This window comes from Stegodyphus dumicola, chromosome 1 (genome assembly GCF_044657685.1).
Source record: "Stegodyphus dumicola isolate Sdum_Otavi_A_Nest chromosome 1, ASM4465768v1".
Classification (NCBI taxonomy): domain Eukaryota; kingdom Metazoa; phylum Arthropoda; class Arachnida; order Araneae; family Eresidae; genus Stegodyphus; species Stegodyphus dumicola.
Window position 1 is genome coordinate 181,257,894 of NC_140768.1, and position 20,189 is coordinate 181,278,082.

The 20,189-nt window shown below is 31.2% G+C and overlaps 1 protein-coding gene across 1 annotated transcript in view; it reads right to left on the bottom strand.

Moving 5' to 3' along the window:
- Positions 1-20,189, bottom strand: part of LOC118194170 (uncharacterized) — a 195,772-nt gene that overhangs the window by 57,263 nt on the left and 118,320 nt on the right. Inside the window, exon 2 of the mRNA XM_085823453.1 lies at positions 6,545-6,885. Within this exon, the coding sequence (XP_085679579.1) occupies positions 6,545-6,885 (341 nt within the window). The remainder of the gene's footprint in view (positions 1-6,544; positions 6,886-20,189) is intronic.

Below are 20,189 nucleotides of genomic sequence, written 5' to 3' on the forward strand. Positions count from 1 at the left end.
AAGAGATGCCTTGAGAAGAAATACCTAAGCCAAAACTATCTTCACGTTAGACATAGAAAAACAGCGAAAACAACAATCCGACAAGTTCCGGCTAAAATGGCTAGTTCTTCGTGGTTTGAGCCCGAATCAATGCCCTAGTATTCAGCTGTCGTTTTCGCTTGGCCACTGGACACCGACTTTATGGATATTAGTTAAATTACTTGAAGCTTTTATTTATAGCTATTTAGAAACTGTGTTTTATATGCTTACCGATTGCACATTATAAAGCTTCTCTTCACTTTTAGATGGCATTAAGAGAGAATTTTAGTATAAACTTAAATTGTTTTATAATTATATTGTTCATTTATAGACATATTATTCGCGTGGTTACTTAAAATGTACTATTGTGTAAAGCGACGAGTCGCTAAGGTCAGATTAATCAATAAAAGATAAGAAGGAGAAAACTGGAAACCACCACAATAACGTTTATTCAAAGCTCATTTAGTGCATTTGACTTTTTTAAAATTTGGAATTTTAAAATTTGGATTTAAATTCAAATTTTAAAATTAATTGAACTTGGCTTGCAAGCAATAAAAACGTTCTCTGTCAAAGTCAGAAATGAAATTAAAATTTTGAATACTTTCACTAAAAGATTTAATGCACCCAAACCAGACATATTCTGAACGACTAACTGATTTGATTTCTTTCTTAAATCAGAACCAAGAATCTGCAACTTTCTATTCAAAAATATTTGATCATTATTTAATATCTGAAATATCTGTAGAGGGTAATGAAATTTCATGTATGGCAGAACACTGTCTAAACAAAATGGTGAAGAAAATAACTTTGAATCACTCAATTCGGAAACTAATTCTTTTCCAATTGTCAGTCCTTTCCTTTTTTTAGAAACCTTCCTTTATTTCGTTTTTTAGAATCCAATATATTTTTGTAATGAAAGTGAGTGATGCAAGTTTATGGCAAGCAAAAATAGCGAAATGTAAAGTAATCTCTGTTCAAGAGATAGCCTCGTGATGGATTGCATCGACTGAAATTCTGCATGCATTAAAAAAGCAAGTTGCTAAGTTACTGAAAATGATGCTAACAAAGTTTCCCTCAAGTTATAGAAACATTTTGCAATATATGCCAAATAGATCTTTTCATTTGATGAGAAAATGTGTCACTGGCAAACAGGTTTGTTGACAACAATCCACATGAATGCTTCTGAAACTGGATACTTATAGTTATGTTTAGCAAATTAAAGAGTATTTTAAATTTCCGTTTCTATACAACATTTTTTAATACTGAAGTGTCTAAACCATTGTTATTAATTTTGATCACGTGTTGTTTCGCCTCTTTCTTCGTGCTATTAATTCTGATCCAGATTTTGAAATTTTTCCAATTTTAGTGTACTTTTAATTTATATCAAGAGCTTTTTGAATACTAGTTATTTTTAAGTCTTCCTGAACTTTTATTTGGGACATCAATTCATCAGTTTGAAAACAATAATTGTAATAAAACAAAAAATTAACGTTCCTTTCTTAAATGATATTTAAAGAAACGTCTTCCGAAATGTTTATTGTAAAGTGGATCTAGATTTGGCGTCCAAGCGAAATAAAAATTATTACTACCGGAAGACTATATTTGTTTTAATTTAGAGCGAAAATGATACATAAAAATAAATGCACAGCTACGTCTTGAATATATAAATTTTTTCTTTCTTAAACTGTCCAAATGTCTCCACTTAGTAATACTCTATGATGAAATCGTAGCATAACTGGATTCTTTATTTCACCATTTAGCATTGCTACTGTAAACAGTTCATTTTAAGTGCAAGATTTTACGTTTCCTATTCTGAATTTTGTGTGAATTAATTCTTTAACTAGTGCGCTAATCGCAACAGTTAAATTTTTTTAATATATTAAAATAGAAACAGTTTGCTAAAATAAGACCGAATTTTTTTTAATTTATGACTTTATAATTAGTTTTTGTAATATTTTAATTTTTTTAACGTTTTAATGATAAACTCTTCGATAAGCTAGACTGCAATTTTATTTTTAATTTTAATTTAATTCAGTTTATTATTAGTACAAAGAGGCAATTTGCCCAGAACTATTAATTTCGTTTTGGCATTTTGCGTCGGTTCATTATAAAAGTTGATTCCCTCTTCAAATTGTTGCCACCAAATATTATCTCCCTGAGTTATATTTAAAGAAATTAAATAATGATGAATCTGCATAAATGTATGTATTTTTCTCGCATTGTGATAAAATAACGGTACCTAGAGCCAACCAATTTTGAATGACGTAATCCTACTGCTGATATGAGCATCTGAAAGCCCAAATTTGGAATTTGTTTTATTAGCGATTTCATATTTTGTAAAATTATAACGAATTTTTTATTAAAAATTTCAACGATTTAATAGCGAGCAGTGGCAACACTCTACGAGGGGAAAAAACTTTTTATCTCCAGCGCGCGGAACTGTGTATAGGAAATTCTAAAGATATTCTCATTTTAAAATTATTTTGCGATATTGCTCTTGAATTGAGTTTTATGGTTAAAGTCAGAAGAACATGATATTTAATAAATAAAGGTAACACACAAAACGTTTAAGAATGCCTCTTCGGGCGTAATGTAAAATCTGAAAAATTTCAGATTTTTAATTTTTTTGAAATATTATTTTGTAATTTAATATCTCTATTATTTTTGTAATACATACTGTTTTGTAATACATCTGATTAACAACGGGCTTGTTTATATTATTTTTATCGGAAATAACTGAAATTATATATCCGAAAAAATGCTATCGGAAAAAATCTTTGCCTTATTTAGTTCAGATAAACAGGCTTCTACTGTATAGTAAAGATTCAATTAAATTATGAAAAGGATTGCAAACTTTAATTTTTTATAAAATTTCAGAGGGTTGACGAGTCAATTTAGCCGCAGTCCTCCAAAATGTTATAAGAAATTTTTAGACATGATATGCTTCAGTGAAAAATACCTAAGAAGTTAAGAATGTGTTGGACCGCTTTTAAAAACTGTAATACATCTAAACTTTAATTCTAAAAATTGTTAATTACATGTAATGCAAAAATTTTCAGCTTTGCTCAAGAAGCTGTCATACCATTCAATGGAAAAATCTCAGAAGAATTAAAATTATCATATGATAATTTAATTTTGAAGTTACATTTATAATCTATTTTTCCATTTTTAATATTAATCGGGGGAAAAAAATTTTTGTTTATTATAAGAGTAACTTTCTTTCATATTCTTTCAACAGTCTGGAGTGCATAGCTAAACGAAAATTATTTAAGTGAAAAGTAATTTAAATGACAGTGTAATACAGAAAAATCTGAAATAAAACAACCGTCCAAAATCCAAATAGCATTATTTCATTGGCTCTTTTAATATGATTTATTATTCCAAAGGGATAATTTGCCCAGAAGGACTATTAATTTCGTTTTGGCATGTTGCGTCGATTCACGATAAGCGTTGTTTCACTTTTCAAATTGTTGCCACCAAATATTATCGTCCTGTATTATATTTAAAGAAATTAAATAATGAAGAATTGCATAAATGTATGTATGTTTCTCGCATTGTGATAAAACAACGGCACCTAGAGCCATCCAATTTTGAATGACGTCATCCTACTGGGAATATGGGCATCTGAAAGCCCAAACTTGAAATTCGGAATCTGTTTTATGATCGATTTCATATTTTGTAAAACTTTAACGAATTTTTGATTCACAAACTCAACGATTTAAAAGTGAGTAATGGCAACAATCTACGGGGAAGAGGAAAAAAAAACCTCTTTATCTCCAGCGCGCGGAACTGTGTATCGGAAATTCTAAAGATAGGCCCATTCAAAACGTTAAAAAAATGCCCCTTTAGACGTAATTTAAAATCTGAAACCATTCAGACTTTTTTAATGTTTTGTGTGTTAACTTTATACATTAAATATCACATTCTTGGTGCTTACGCCACAGGAAATTTGTCACAAAATATTTAAATACAGCATATCTTTAGAATTTCCAATAGACAGTCTCGCGCGCTGGAGATAAAAATGCTTAATTTCCTACAGTCTTGCTACTGCCCGCTTTGAAATAGTTGGGCTTGTTAATCAAAAATTCGTTAAGGTTTTACAAAATATGAAATAGATAATTAAATAAATTCGGAATTCAAAATTCGGGCATCCAGGTGGCCATGTTCGGGTGAAGGACTACGTTATTCAGAATTTTATGCCTCTAGGTACCGTTGTTTTTTTCACACACACCGCGAGAAACATACATACATTCATACATATTTTTCATTATTTAATTTCTTCAAAAATAATACAAGGCGATAAAATTTGGTAGCGATAATTTGAAAAGTGATACAATGCATTTAATTTTTTCGATGCAAAATCTCCTTTCGAAGCAAATATAACATTCGGGACAAATATCCCATTAATCCCTTTTGGGCTAAAAAAAGATGATTTGCGTAAAAAAATTAATTTGGGGCAGTGAATCTTTACTATTTCCTCATATTTATATTGTTATCATATATTGCATATATTTAGAAAGGGTAATTCAAAAGACATGTAATATATGATCAACAGGAAAAATTTATTAAAATATTCTCTTTTTATGCTTTAAATCCGTCAAATACCAAGCAACATGAAATTTTAAGATCAAGTTAAAATGAAATTTTTATCAGCTCAATGAATTATTCGTTATTTAATTTGATTACATATTTTGATGTTTAGATCAGAAGAGTTTATATTTATGAAGCAAACAAATTTTTTGTACAATCTTATTTCAGATAAGATACTATTTAAAAAAATGCAGAAACCGTGTTGCTATGCAATAACAGTGAATATCATAGCAGCAGGACAATGCCTCATGTCACAAAGCTTAAAATATGGAGAGCTTCGAGGAGCATAAGAATGAATTCCAATTAATGTCTTGGTCACCTAATTCGCCGGATCTTAACCCGATAGAGCACACTTGAGATATCATGGAGCGGCTGCTCAGAGCTCAAACATCATCATGTCGGAATATCTCGACTTTGTGTGACCGCTGCTTAGAAATTTGGTACAACCTATCTCCAGTCATCTGCTAAGAACTCGTGGCATTCATGCTAAGTTGATTTGCAGGGTCTCGCGTATTGAGTAGGTGGTCATAATGGTTTGGCTGTTTAGTGTATATGCAGTCATGTTATTTATTATTTTATTTGAAGTGAATTGATTCTAAATTAGCAAACTTAAAATGAAGGCTCTTTAAATAAAAGCAACGGAGAATTTATGCTTTTTTTTATTTTAACATACGAATTTATTTTTAACAAATAAAAAATATGGTGGGAGAAAATAAAAAATAGACAGAATAAAAATATATGAATTAAGAACAGGTATGCAGAATAAGAAAAGAAGAAAATGAGCCGAAACGTTTTCGCGGCCTTACCGGTCGTCAGTTGGAGAGAAAAATGAAAAGAAAAATGAACGCGGCCAGATGCAAACAGAAAAGAAATTTCATAAAGTGTTCACAGTCGGCAGCTAGTAACTAAGTGGTTTAGACCAGTGACATTTGAACCTGAGCTAGAATCCTCCAAGATGGACGATGTTTCCGTAGTTTTCCCATAACGTGAATACAAACCGTTATCTGAAGGGGGAAAAACACCCCTCCATGAAGGCATCTCTTCCCATAGGCAGACAGACCTTTTACTTTTATAAAATAAGCAATAAAATTATTGCCCGCAGCTGCAGTGGAAAGAATCTAATCAAATAATCCTGACAGAAAAAGAGCTCAACAAGAAATGGGTATCATTCAACTCATGAAGCAAATCTAGTTGATACATCTCACTGTTTACGCCTCATAACTGCTGTTGATTTATTTATATTCAGTTTAAGAACTAATGAATGCTTATTGTACGTATGGGTCATTTTTCTAGTAGATAAAAGCTGATGAATACTGGTAGTTTGACCTATGTGTGAATTGTAGTGAATGGACTAGCTGCGTAGGGTGCTGCGATTTCCGAGAAAAGAGACGAGCAGGTTCTTTAGGAATTCTTCCACGTAGTAATTGCTTCTCTGAGGCAAATAGTTCAAGTGCTTTATCATTGTTTATTTGTTTTATTTAAACTGCTACTCTAAAACACGCAAGGGGTATCTGCCAAAGTATGGAATACCATTCTACAAAATTTTTTGAATGGTACTGTCTGATGTACGGTCAAACACGGGAAAAAAACTCATATGCAGTAAACCTATTCTCAGGAGTTCAAACCCGGCTTGAACTCCCAATGTTCAGCGCTATTAGCAACTCTGCCACTAGCAGGCTTCGTGCTTTGCCATAATGACTAAATAACAACATACCTACTGTATTGAATTCATGAATATTGTAGTGAGAGGAAAATAGCAATGCGTTAAACACTGAAGTTCTTTAAGACTAAAATGACACAATAAATGTTTCAAATAAACTTCACTGCAAATTCACCAAAGCATTATTTTAAGAAGTTAGATAAATACGGATCACAGAACGGACATTTTCCAGGTAAAAAAAAGTGAAACATCATAACATCATAAATTAGTAATTACCACGAGCAGCTGCAGCAGCAGCACCAGCAAAAGCAGCAGGATTTGTCCTTGTTGCCTTCTTTCTGAGTCCGATTGTTGTTATTGTGAGCAACTGGGGTGGACGTGGAGCTGCCCGTTGTTCCACTACTCTCCTCTTTGCTCTCTTTCTTGGTCGATGAGCTCTTGCTGGTCTTCGGGGGAGAGGAGGTGGAGGGACCGGGCCGGCCATCCCCGTCAGCAATGGGTGAAGAGATGGCCACTTGACGTTTGGCCGCCCCTTGTTGGGGCTTGGAGCTGGCTTTTGGATTCTCTTGTTGTTTGCTGGCTGTACTGCTGCTGCCACCCTTCGGTGGGCTGGACATCTATGGGAGAGAAAAAAATGAATATTATAAATGCTTGGGGTCTTTGTGCAGAAGTTCTGCCCAAAAAACATTTTTCAATACTGTGCTTTATTTAATGCATAAACATATGAAATGTTACATTATTCATGTCAATGTCTTTTTTTTTCCTCTTTTGAAAATAACGCCGAAACTATGTATTTGGAATGTATCGCAAAAACTATGCATGCTAACTCAAAGCAATAAGGATAAAAAAAACTTAATCGATGAGATATGCGACATTAAGACTTTGTAGCCGCCCAACCGAGACAGTGGTTAGTGACTCTGACTGCCGCCCTGAAAGGCCTGGGTTCGAATCCCGGAGAAGGCATCGATGTTTGTAAATGTTTAGTGTCTGTGCTGCATAAGACACTCTAAATATGTGGCGAGCTTAAAGTCCTGTCGAGAAGCTGATGGTAGGGGATGAGAGGTGGGAGACACTTGAACCAGTCCAGCGGGCTCTTTCAAAATTGGGAGGGGGACTGAGCTAAAGCTCTGTCGCCTAATATGGTGCTCAAGGCTCTTGCCAACGACAGGCGCATTTGACTTTCTGCTCCGATGAATGTCGTCGGCTTGTGCTGACTATTGTCAGACATGTGAGATTGGCAACAATGACAACAGATTTGGGAAGCCGGTTTCTTGAGAGCTTCAAGAGTCCAAAAAGGACACGCTATCTTAATCCAGAAATTCTGCGATGCTTCCTACTAACGTAATCGCCAAATCCTGGGTGAGGAGAATCATCCTCCACCACACTTTTAGTTCGGAGGCCACTGTAGAGACATTAGGTACTTTTGAAGCAAGAAAGATGAAAAATATGGAACGCCTTCGCCGGTAATCGAACACTCACCTCTGAAATACGCGCCCAGAGTACAGACCACCACACCACGAAGGCATGCCAAGAAGGCAGGAGAAATATCTTATATTTCTACTACTGAATGAGACTTTATGCTTGAATATTTATTATATATATTAAATATGTAAATCATAAATATTTTATCACCATATTTAAGTAAGAATTATGCATTATTATCAAACGAATTGCATACTTCTGTAACGAAAATTAGTCCAAATTGTAATTTATGGTAGAATGAGACTGAATATGGGAAGTATATTTTATACCGGAAGAACTTCAAACATAATACATCTGGTTATAATTTAAATGAATAAACTTCAAATTAAAGTTTGAAATTTTAAAATGTACTAAAAGAAATAAATATACATGTATTGGTGTATGAAGCTATTAATTAAGAAAACTAACTCATCAGTTTCTTTTGGAGAAAAATTAATTTTCATAGTATAGTTTAAAAATATTTTTATGCATCGTCCACTAGAACACTGATAAGCAAGAATATTGCCTTTTGAAATACGTAAAGGTATGTTCTGGGATTCATGGAAGTAATATTTTATCCGTAATTGCTAGAAAGTATGGTAGGAAATTTTTACCTGTATGGATGTGAAGCAGCTTTTAAATTAGAAATAATGGGATAAGATAGAATGGTAGAGGAGAAGTTATACAGTATATAAGGAAATTTGGGAAAGATAGCAACGCCTTTAAAAGAATGGTATGGAAAAAATGTGCGACTACTTGAAAAAAAATAGCTAAGAGAGATAAACTACAGTGCGTAAGAAAGTTTGAAATACATGGCTGTTTTCTTAAATAGTAAATTTATTTCTTTTATTTGTCTCAAATTTCTCAAAAGCAGAGAATTTTGGGAAAATCTCTCAACATTACGTGTAGGAAAAGATCCGTGAAATAAATTAAACGTTTCATGTGGTCTCTGCAGAGCAAAAAAAAATCAAAGTTCTAAAGCATTCTTTGCTTTTTAATGAGCTAAAATGATTTGTTATCGTTGAGAAAAAAATTTTTACATCATTAATGATCCAACTAAGGAAATGTGAGATTGAACTTGCTGAGTGAGGTCCCTTTCCATGACATTTATGAATAGCAATAAGAAGACAAAACCAGTTAATAGTTTCATCTTGAGAAAAATATTTACTACTAAAATTTTAGTTAATCCATTAATAGAGTGACACTGTTTATTAAAAGTAGATTCGCGAATTTTGAAAAGGTTATAGTACATATTGATTTTCTGGAAAAAGCATAAGAAACATATCCCTAATGCAAAGTTTTTTTCCTAGGATGGTCACTCGAAAATTATCACAAAAAATAAAATCTAAAATTTTTAGTTACAGTCAAATGAGTGTAACATTGAAGCTTCAAAAAATTAATTTCAGAGCGATGAAAAATATTTAAAAAAATAAAAAAATTAAGAAATATTAGATTAAAAATAAAATGCGATCTGATTTTGGCATTCAGATTCTAGTTTAACATCTGAAAAAAATTTTAACTTTATTACTAAAGGTCCAGCAATTTAGGAATGAGTCCCTTTAGAAATGACAGATACAGAATATAAAATCTGATATTTAAAATAACTTGTTGATAATGGCAAAGATAAATGGTAGGGAAAAAATTACCATGACATTTCATTGTACATTAATGAAATGGGGAGACTGGTAAAGAAAAGATTTAACTATTCAAGATGTAGTTGTACATTTGTTTCACTACACCGCTCGCTCACGATGCTTGTAATTAAATATTTAACTCAAGATGCAATGCTTTCCATTTCATCAGTTCACCAAAATGCCCGAACTGAAAACAATAAATATCTCGAACAGGCATCTTACGAGCTGCTTAAAAATAATTTTCTCTATCGACAGTATCTGTATCCAAATAAACTTCGCTTAAGTTCTAACTTTTTATGCACAGTTAAAATTAGGAAGTGATTTTGGAACTGACATGAGTCTTTTTTTATGTTTAAGGTAATGTTTGTTATATATTAGATGCTATAACTATAACTGTAAAACTATGACAAAACATAATTATTAGTAGTAGAAAAAGGAGAGTTCATCGCCAGGATCTCAAACTCGCAGGCGGATTGCGGATGATGCGGATTGGGGAGGTGGAGTACGCGGAGGCGCAGCAGATAAAAAGGAGAGTTTCAGGATTCTTCATAAAACTGATAAGATGGCGTCACGCTTTGATAAGAGATTATCTTTGAATGATTTTCCGGAGGTTCTATGAATTTTTAGATGATTTTCTATATACTCAGAATTTTACCTGTTTCTTAAATCTTCTGTTCATAGTACCAGATTTACTTTCCGTAATCTTAATTATATTCCTTATTTTTATTGTTTATTCCATTTTACCCAGAATTATTTTCATACCTTTTAACCAATACTCTTAATTCATTTGTTACAATTTACGATCTTAATTATTCAGATTTGCGTTTCTATTTCTTATATTACTTAATTTTAGATGTAAAATTTAGCTTATTTTATACTTTTAGTCGTCATAATATTTAATGTACTCTAATTTTTAACTAATTTATTATATTTGTACACTATATACATGACCTTCATAGTTTCCAATATAGTCTTAATTTTAACACAGTTCCTATATTTTCAGATCGTATACCTGACTTTTATTTAATTTTAGATATAAATTTTAAGTTCTTTTCTACTTTTTAACGTTTTTAGTTTCCAACATACTCTGAATGGTAACTAATTTGCTATATTTTCACACTATGTATATGACTTTAAGTTAATTTATAGATAATTTCATACGTTTTAACCTTCATAATTTCAAACAGGCTCTTAAGTTTAGCTTCATTCCTCGATTTTATAACCATATAATGAACTTTATTTAATTTTAGATGGTATTTTTAATGTGTTTCGTACATTTTGAACCTTCCTAATTTTTAAAGTACTCTAATTTTAAACTTGTTTACCATATTTTCCTACCATATACCTAACTTTTATTTAATTTTAGATGTAAATTTTAACTTCTTTTCTACTTTTTAACTTTTCTTAGCTTCCAACATACTCTGAGTTTTAACTAATTTGCTATATTATCACACTAAGTACATGACTTTCATTTCATTTTTAACTACTTTCATACGTTTTAACCTTCATAATTTCAAACAGGCTCTTAATTTTAGCTTAATTCATTCCTCTATTTTTCTGACCTTATATAAGCTGTACTGAATTTTAGATGTTATTTTTAACTTGTTTCGCACATTTTAAACCTTCGTAATTTTTAAAGTACTCTAATTTTGAACTTGTTTATTACTTTTTCCTACCATATAAATGAACTTTAATTAATTTTAGATATAATTTTAATACTTTTTAGATTTTTGTTATTTCTAGTTTCCAACATACTCTACATTTTAACTCTTTTTTACTATTTTCGATTGTAATCATGCATTTGATTTTACTATTTCAGCGAAATTTAATTATTTAAATGTCTTAAACATAGAGATAGTTTTCAATTAAGCATTTTATTTTACAACTGATAACTATTATTTATATCCAATGCGTTGAATAGCTCTTACTTAATCTTTATAGTACTATTTTAATTTGCTAATTCTACAATTTACCATTCTGTAGCACTCTTAACCATGACTGACTCTACTATTTTACTTCATTATTAACTGCATTTAGTTTCAAACTTTAACATTTCCTGCATATTCTGGTATTTCCTTATATTTTCTACATCATTTATATCTGACTATATGTTTTTAAGCTCTTCAATGTTAACAATGTTCGGTTTTGAATCTCGATTCTCATTAACTTAGTTTGATAGATTCCGCATTTTTAGAATGAATTCACTACGTTCATGCATAATTTTAGAACCAAATTCAATGTTTCATGTACACATACATAAATCTTTCTTATTGTTTTGAATGTTTCATACTTTTTAATTCGGTATTTTTTGCTAATTCACTGCATTCATACTATTAATTTTAAAGTTTAAATGCATCGACTATGCAAATTTTCACATAATTGCCTTTTTCCTGCACTAAGTACGGATATTTCTTCATCGACAACTTTCATGTGAAATTAACGATTATTTAAATTACACATACAAAAGAAATTACTAAAATAAACATTTCCAGTATCGAATGAGATGTGAATGACCATTGATTTTACCCATTGGTTATCATTTTACCTCTTGAAATTTTGTTTAATTGATTTAATTTTATTTCTAGAGCATAATGTTAACACATTTCTTCGAGCCTATTTCAGTTCCAGTTAAATTTCCCTAGACAATTGCATATATAGTCTATTTTTTAATTTCTTATACTAGGATTTTCTTTCGTGAGTGTCAGTTTTCATTAATTTATTTACCAATTTATTCTCTCATGAACGAAATCTTGTGAAACCCTACCATACCTTTACACAACATATGTCATAACCAATATACTTCTATTTACAGAACGAACCAAAGAAAGAAACAGTAAGAGATATTTTACCCAAATCTCAGCTATACTTTCAAATATTTTAACGTTCATCCATATCGAATACAGAAATTTCTTCATAAAATACTCATTATATCAGTTAAACATTCCTTACTAATATTTATTTAATGAGGAATAACCCCTTTTCAATAAAAAATTACACCCAAATAATTATTCCATTTTCCTATAATTGTACATATAAGTTTGCATTATAGGAACTTTCTATGCATTTTCGAGAACTGTAAGTTAACTAATGTTGCTACATATGACATTTTCCAAGAGAAAACTCTAAAAGCTATCAAAATCATTCACCTTTTCCTGCAGTATTTCGTCAGTGCAGAATAACTATCTTAGAACTAGTTTCTTAATTTTAAGAACTAAATACAAAATAAGAATGCTCCACTATAGAATATTTACTGTTTTATCCAAAATCCAAAATGAGGATAGAACCTTTACCTAATTTAAGCTTTTTTTATTCAGAATTCCAACAAATTTTAAAAAATGTGCTATAAAAAGCAACTTATTTACCTAAAAATGAGTCTTAACAGATTATCATCGGCTTCAGATTTACTATCAGTGGCAAAAACCTGAAGTTCACTTTATCTAACATTGTCACTATACACACAAAAACCAGGAATCATTGTGTAATGCTATCAGCATTGTAGATAATTTAATACTGATATAACTTTCAATTAGGATTTTTAAAAGAAAAGCATATTTATGCGATACATTATTAAATTATCTCCAAGCGTTGTTGAGGAAAATGCAATTAATATCCACGTATACGCTAAGAAAATCCCACCCATTAGGAACAGTAAAACCTTACCATTACTTAAACGAAATGTAAAATCTTGTAACGCATTAATATAAAACATGAGTAACAATTCATTTCCTATAAGCAGTATACGGTTAAAAAGAGTTATAACTTATCAACTTTCAAGAAGTAAGAGTAAGGTAATGAACCAATGTTTTTAGAAATTTTCCTTTATTTTCTAAATCTACCCTTTTGTAGGAGCGAGAAAATTCAGTGATACTCCTATTTTATTTTTATGTAGGCATGGGCATTTCTCCTAACAGGTGAAAATCCGAATATCTCACTTTTCCAAAGATTTAGCTTTAGACTTACTTTCATCGGAAAAGGAAAATAATTTTACTTAAAAAACAGATATCTTCTACTAAAGCACCATGAAACAATCACGATCACATCTATATGCAGCACTCAGTGATTTAGTTTCAAACCCAATTTTGATATTGTATAATCATGCAAACATACCGCTCTTTTACTTCAATAAATAGTTACTTCATTTAAATAAAACCAACCAATTAATAAAATATTTTAATTTTCAATAACGTTTAGTACATCTATACAGTTATTTAATTCATGAAATACCAAATTTTGAAAATAATAAGACTAAAAACATCACATTTCAGAATTTAGGAAGAGATCTTCAATAATGAGAGTGAACATATACCGAACTTCATGAGAGATTTTTATCCTTTCATACCAAACATTTCACTATTTCGTAGATTCTAAGAACATAGCTCAATCTTTTTTAAAGAATATATATCATTTCACATTAACTAGAGAGTGCCATACGAGTTTATTTGCAGATGCGTACTGAATGACACTAAATATTTCAAGGAGAAAATCAAATATTTTTCATCTTTGCTGAAAATTTGTGAATAACAATGATATCTCATAAGACCTAGAAGACTTAGTGCAATGAAATAGTATAAAAAATAGAAAACTATTTTCAAAATCCGAATTCCAATTGAAAATTTTAGATATTCTTATGTAAAGTTATATCACTTCAGTCGAACTTGAAGTACCAACCAGATTTATTACATGATTTGATACATTTCTGGTAATTTTTCCGAAAATAGAAGTTTATATTTTTCATACGCAAACTATTACAACGAATCAATGACATTTTATACCCATATTACTTATCATTTTTTACCGCACAGAACTATTTTAAGTGCCATATTCGAAGATCGGCATCCATAAATTTTACATAATGCTATAGTTACACAATGCGAACTAGATGAAAAGCTAGATAATCTATATTACATACAGAACATAGAATACAATACCCAAGGACCTACTTAACGAATACATTAAACTGTTCAAAAATTAATTACATTTTTTATAATTCTATGCCTATTTCATACATTAAGTACATTTCACGTTTTTAGAAATGTAGAATCACGTTTTTCAAGACAATGGCCAGTATATCCAACCTTATGAAAATGAGTCATTTAAATAAGAAGGTGTAGTTTTATCATCTTAAACTGGTAAACACGCGATTAGGGAAGTGATAGCCTGTTAAAAACAAGGGTACGTACATATCCTAGTGGTAGTAGTTTAACAGGCTGTCACTTTCCTAATCCCGGCAGGAAAAAGGCAATTATGTGAAAATTTGCATACTCGATGCATTTAAACTTTAAAAATAATAATATGAATGCCGTGAATTAGCAAAAAATACCGAATTAAAAAGTACGAAACATTCAAAACAATAAGAAAGATTTATGTATGTGTACATGAAACATTGAATTTGGTTCTAAAATTATGCATGAAAGTAGTGAATTCATTCTAAAAATGCGGAATCTATCAAACTAAGTTAATGAGAATCGAGATTCAAAACCGAACATTGTTAACATTGAAGAGCTTAAAAACATATAGTCAGATATAAATGATTTAGAAAATATAAGGAAATACCAGAATATGCAGGAAATGTTAAAGTTTGAAACTAAATGCAGTTAATAATGAGGTAAAATAGTACAGTTATAGTTAAGAGTGCTACAGAATGGTAAATTGTAGAATTGGCAAATTAAAATAGTACTATAAAGATTAAGTAAGGGCTATTCAACGCATTGGATATAAATAATAGTTATCGGTTGTAAAATAAAATGCTTAATTGGAAAACTATCTCTATCTTTAAGACATTTAAACATGTAAATTTCGCTGAAATAATAAAATCAAATGTGTGATTACAATCGAAAATAGTAAAAAAGAGTTAAAATGTAGAGTATGTTGGAAACTAGAAATAACAAAAATCTAAAAAGTATTAAAATTATATCTAAAATTAATTAAAGTTCATTTATATGGTAGGAAAAAGTAATAAACAAGTTCAAAATTAGAGTACTTTAAAAATTACGAAGTTTTGAAATGTGTGAAACAACTTAAAAATAACATCTAAAATTCAGTACGGCTTATAAAAGGTCAGAAAAATAGAGGAATGAATTAAGTTAAAATTAAGAGCCTGTTTGAAATTATGAAGGTTAAAACGTATGAATGTAGTTAAAAATGAAACGCAAGTCATGTACATAGTGTGATAATACAGCAAATTAGTTAAAACTCAGAGTATGTTGGAAGCTAAGAAAAGTTAAAAAGTAGAAAAGAAGTTAAAATTTACATCTAAAACTAAATAAAAGTTAGGTATGTGGTAGGAAAATGTGGTAAACAAGTTTAAAATTAGAGTACTTTAAAAATTAGGAAGGTTCAAGAGCCTGTTTGAAATTATGAAGGTTAAAACGTATGAAATTAGCTATAAATTAACTTAAAGTCATGTACATAGTGTGAAAATATAGCAAATTAGTTACCATTCAGAGTATGTTGGAAACTAAAAACGTTAAAAAGTAGAAAAGAACTTAAAATTTATATCTAAAATTAAATAAAATTCAGGTATACGATCTGAAAATATAGGAACTGTGTTAAAATTAGGACTATATTGGAAATTATGAAGGTCTAGTATATAGTGTACAAATATAATAAATTAGTTAAAAATTAGAGTACATTAAATATTATGACGACTAAAAGTATAAGATAAGCTAAATTTTACATCTAAAATTAAGTAATATTATCAGGTTCTGTGTTCCTCCTTACTTGCTTTGGGAACATTAAATGTCCTGACTCGGAACAGGGAGCTTACTAAAGCTATGTTCAATAAATTTGGGAAGTAGACAAAACACACAGGAAGGGTATACGAAACCCTTTATTTTTCTCTCTTTACAATGATTTCCGGACTTCGGAATACAGAGACCAACCACTTGTGGTCTGAACGTAAGAATATAAAAATATTAACTAAACTCTAACTAAACTTAACTTTGGATTAATCAAACAAGTGCCTACTCCAAGATTGGCCGTATATTAGCAAAAAGCCGTATGTAGTACAGAGAACTGCTAACACTACGATACGTTTAAAATTATCAAGAGGATTAAACCTCTGGCCTTGAAGGCAACCAGCAACCGAGTAAAACTACTATGGCAAGCGGCCTGCTTCTAATAGCTCCTTCCTCTCTCTTGCTTGGCAAAAAGCCACAACTTAAGTACTTGGCGTTCGCAAGACAAATTTGCATAAATAAGTTAAAGCTTTTAATTCTGGCCGGAAGAAGAAAATAAGAAGTGATAGTAAAGATTTAAAATAAAATAAACGTTAGTAAAACTTAAGATCCTTACAATATAATAAATAGAAACGCAAATCTGAATAATTAAGATCGTAAAATGTAACAAATGATTTAAGAGTATTGGTTAAAAGGTATGAAAATAATTCTGGGTAAAATGGAATAAACAATAAAAATTAGGAATATAATTAAGATTACGGAAAGTAAATCTGGTACTATGAACAGAAGATTTAAGAAATAGGTAAAATTCTGAGTATATAGAAAATCATAAGTATGCGGAAACATAAACAAAATTTACATTTAAAGTCAAGACTTTCTGGATCATTCATTAAATTCAAAAATAAGCGCCGTTCAGGGCACCTAGGAAATAATCATCATTTACGTTATAAAATAGATGGAATACGAAGAAAAATATACAAAGACTAAAAATTCATGGAACCTCTGGAAAATCATTCAAAGTTAATCTCTTATCAAAGCGTGACGCCATCTTATCAGTTATATGAAGAATCCTGAAACTCTCCTTTTTATCTGCTGCGCGTGCGCGTACTCCACCTCCCCAATCCGCCTCATCTGCAATCCGCCTACGAGTTTGAGATCCTGGCGCTGAACTCTCCTTTTGCTACTACTATTATTAGTATCCTCGTAAGAATTAGCTACAACATTAGTATCCACTTTGCTGCATTTTTCAGAGATTATAACATAACTGAAAAAAAATCAGAAGATAGTTTTTAATGCAATTTTTCACTGCTATGAAGTCAGTATAAATGGAAAAAGTGGTCTAATGAGACAAAGAAAAGAATAATGAAATGACAGAACAAATTTGTCATTAAAAGACACAACTTCGATGTCTGACTTTTAGAACATATTAGAATTACATTTACATTTGAAGATTTTAGTTCCTTCAGGAGAAATATTATCAAATATATCTTGACATTAGCATTCCTGCTTCAAATAATAAAATGGGATTTTTTTTTATTCAAATCAGGAAGTATCGAATCCTATTACTTAAGCCATATTAAATTTCGGTACTTCCTTATAATAGCTGCCCCCCAACACTGAATCGCTAGCCAACAATGATACCTCGCTACATGTAAGATTTCAATTTATTAACGATTAAATTTCGGGAGACGCTATAATAAAGAAGAACTTAAATTTTTAGCCCGAATGCACCAGTTTACAATTTGTGTTTAAATTGTGGTCAGCAGCCCACGCCACTGCCCCACTCTATAGCTGTTTGAAAGAAATATTTTATTTTAGCTTAACGTACTTAAGCGGCCCACCAGCGGCCGAGCGGTAAAGTCGCTGAACACTGGTAGTTCGGTCCGAGGTTCGAATCCCGCGAACGGGCTGGCTGCATGGGCGTTTTCGTGGTTTCCCCCATGTGTAACGTGTATACGAGCCAGTTTCTCTTAGAAAGTCCTCCACGAAGGCATCCCTCCCCTTAGGCAGATAGCCCTTGTGTGCTTTGCCATAATTAAATACACCTTAACGTACTTAAAGTAAACCAAAATAGAATCGTATGTTTACCTTGAAAATAAAACTTTAACAGTTTGCATAAAATACAGTGATTTATTTGTATGAAAGGTATATATTTGTGCAGATAAAAGTTACGCTCTCATTACCTTCCATCTAACAAGTTAGTTATTAGAAAACAACTTGTAGCTTGTGAATATATTATACAACTCAAATATTTAAAAGTATTAAAAGTATTTTCACTTAACTATACTTCGCTAAGAAATGTTTTATAAATATCAGCAAGCTATTGCCCTGACTACAAACGACATAACACAAATTCATTAAACGTCAACAAACTTCGCTTTATTAGTCTTACTAAATTACAGCTAAAGAGATAATTTACAAAAAAACAGTCGAATACTTATCAACCATACCAGGTAGCAATTAGGTGTCCTGCCTTGAAATACACAAATATCAGAATCAAATATTCAGAAGTAAAAGAACAAATTTTATCCTTAATCACCTTATTCACCAAAACATATTGTGGCCTTCGACCAATCCTAAACATTTTGTGTCCCAGATAGTTGAATTGGCACTAGCAAGTAAGGAGAGAAAACGGCTCTTGGCAAAACAAGGCAGATGTTGTAATTTCACTACTGATTTTCACTACATTTAAAGTTTTCTTGCGTATATTTTAATTTATATGATTTTCTGGTCTGAACGAATATATATCACATGAATCAAAGAGAAGAAAGAACAATGTTTTAATTCAGTTTATGTGTTAGTAAGACTTAAAATAATTATCACAAGGAGACAAAGAAAAGAAGAACAAGGGATTCGTGTTAGATGAAATTTGCTGACATTTGTGTTAAAGATAGGCAGTTTGGAGAGACATTAGAATCTTTTGGAAGCAGGAGACGTGAAAAATGAGCAACTCCTTCGCCGGGACTCGAATCACGGGCCTCTCGAATACGCGCAGATCGTGCTGACCACTACATTACGAAGGTATGCTAAGAAGGCGGGAGAAATACCTTATAAGGTAACTCAAATGCTTTAAATAGTATGCTCAGCTTGACAATGATACGATATTTCCATATACCTCTAAATTTGGATTTTTCGATATAAGCCGGAACTGAAATCTGACTCTGATATTTTTTCCTTATCTAAAAGATTGTATTGCAAGAAGGCAAATCCTTACTTGAAATTAATCGCTGATATTTCCTAGTTGTATTCTTAGCCCTGATTGTACATAATTATTGCTACATAATATATTTCTGTTAGCACTCTATCTTATGGAGCAGTCTTCTACCATTACTGTTGTTGTACGGTATTATCCCGTTATTATTCTACCTTTTTCTCCTAATATCACTATTTCCCTGCATGTTGTTTTCTTACTACTTTACTTCTATCATTCTACTACTCGGTCACCCGCTTTTGTTAATCCACTCTTATTTTCTTTCACTCAGTCTGAATAAAAGACTCTGATGAGTGTGGCATCCCAAATTATAGCACATAAAAAAAAAAAAAAAAAAAAAAAAAAATAGAGAGAGAGAAAAGAAAATCTGAAATGTTTCAGATTTTAAATTACGTCCAAAGGGGCGTGTTTTTTAAACATTTTGTGTGTTACATTTATTTATTAAATATCACGTTCTTCGCACTTAAACAATAAAATTCAGTTCAGCAGCAATATCGCAAAATAGTTTTAAAATGAACATATCTTTAGAATTTCCGATACAGAGAGTCACGCGCTGGTGATAAAAGTGTTTTTTTTTTTTTTTTTTTTGTACAACGTTGCCCCATGGTAGAAGTCAGGTTCTGGCCCCAGATGGAGGCTCCGTACAATATAATGCGTTCTGAAATGGTTTTATACCAAGATTTCGGGAGATTTGCCGGTGTGTTCTATTTCATACCTGCAGTACGATTTAGTGAGATTGCTAATGCGCTGCCTGAGAATTTTAAGATGAGGAGTCCATGAAAGTTTATTATCAAAGGAGAGACCTAGGTATGTCATTTCTGAGACTGTTTTTAATAAATGTCCGTGTAACTTTAAATAGGTTCTTCTCCTAAGGGGATGACGACGTCTTATTGTCATGGCTTGCGTTTTTTCTGCACTTATTTCAAGTTTATGCTCCT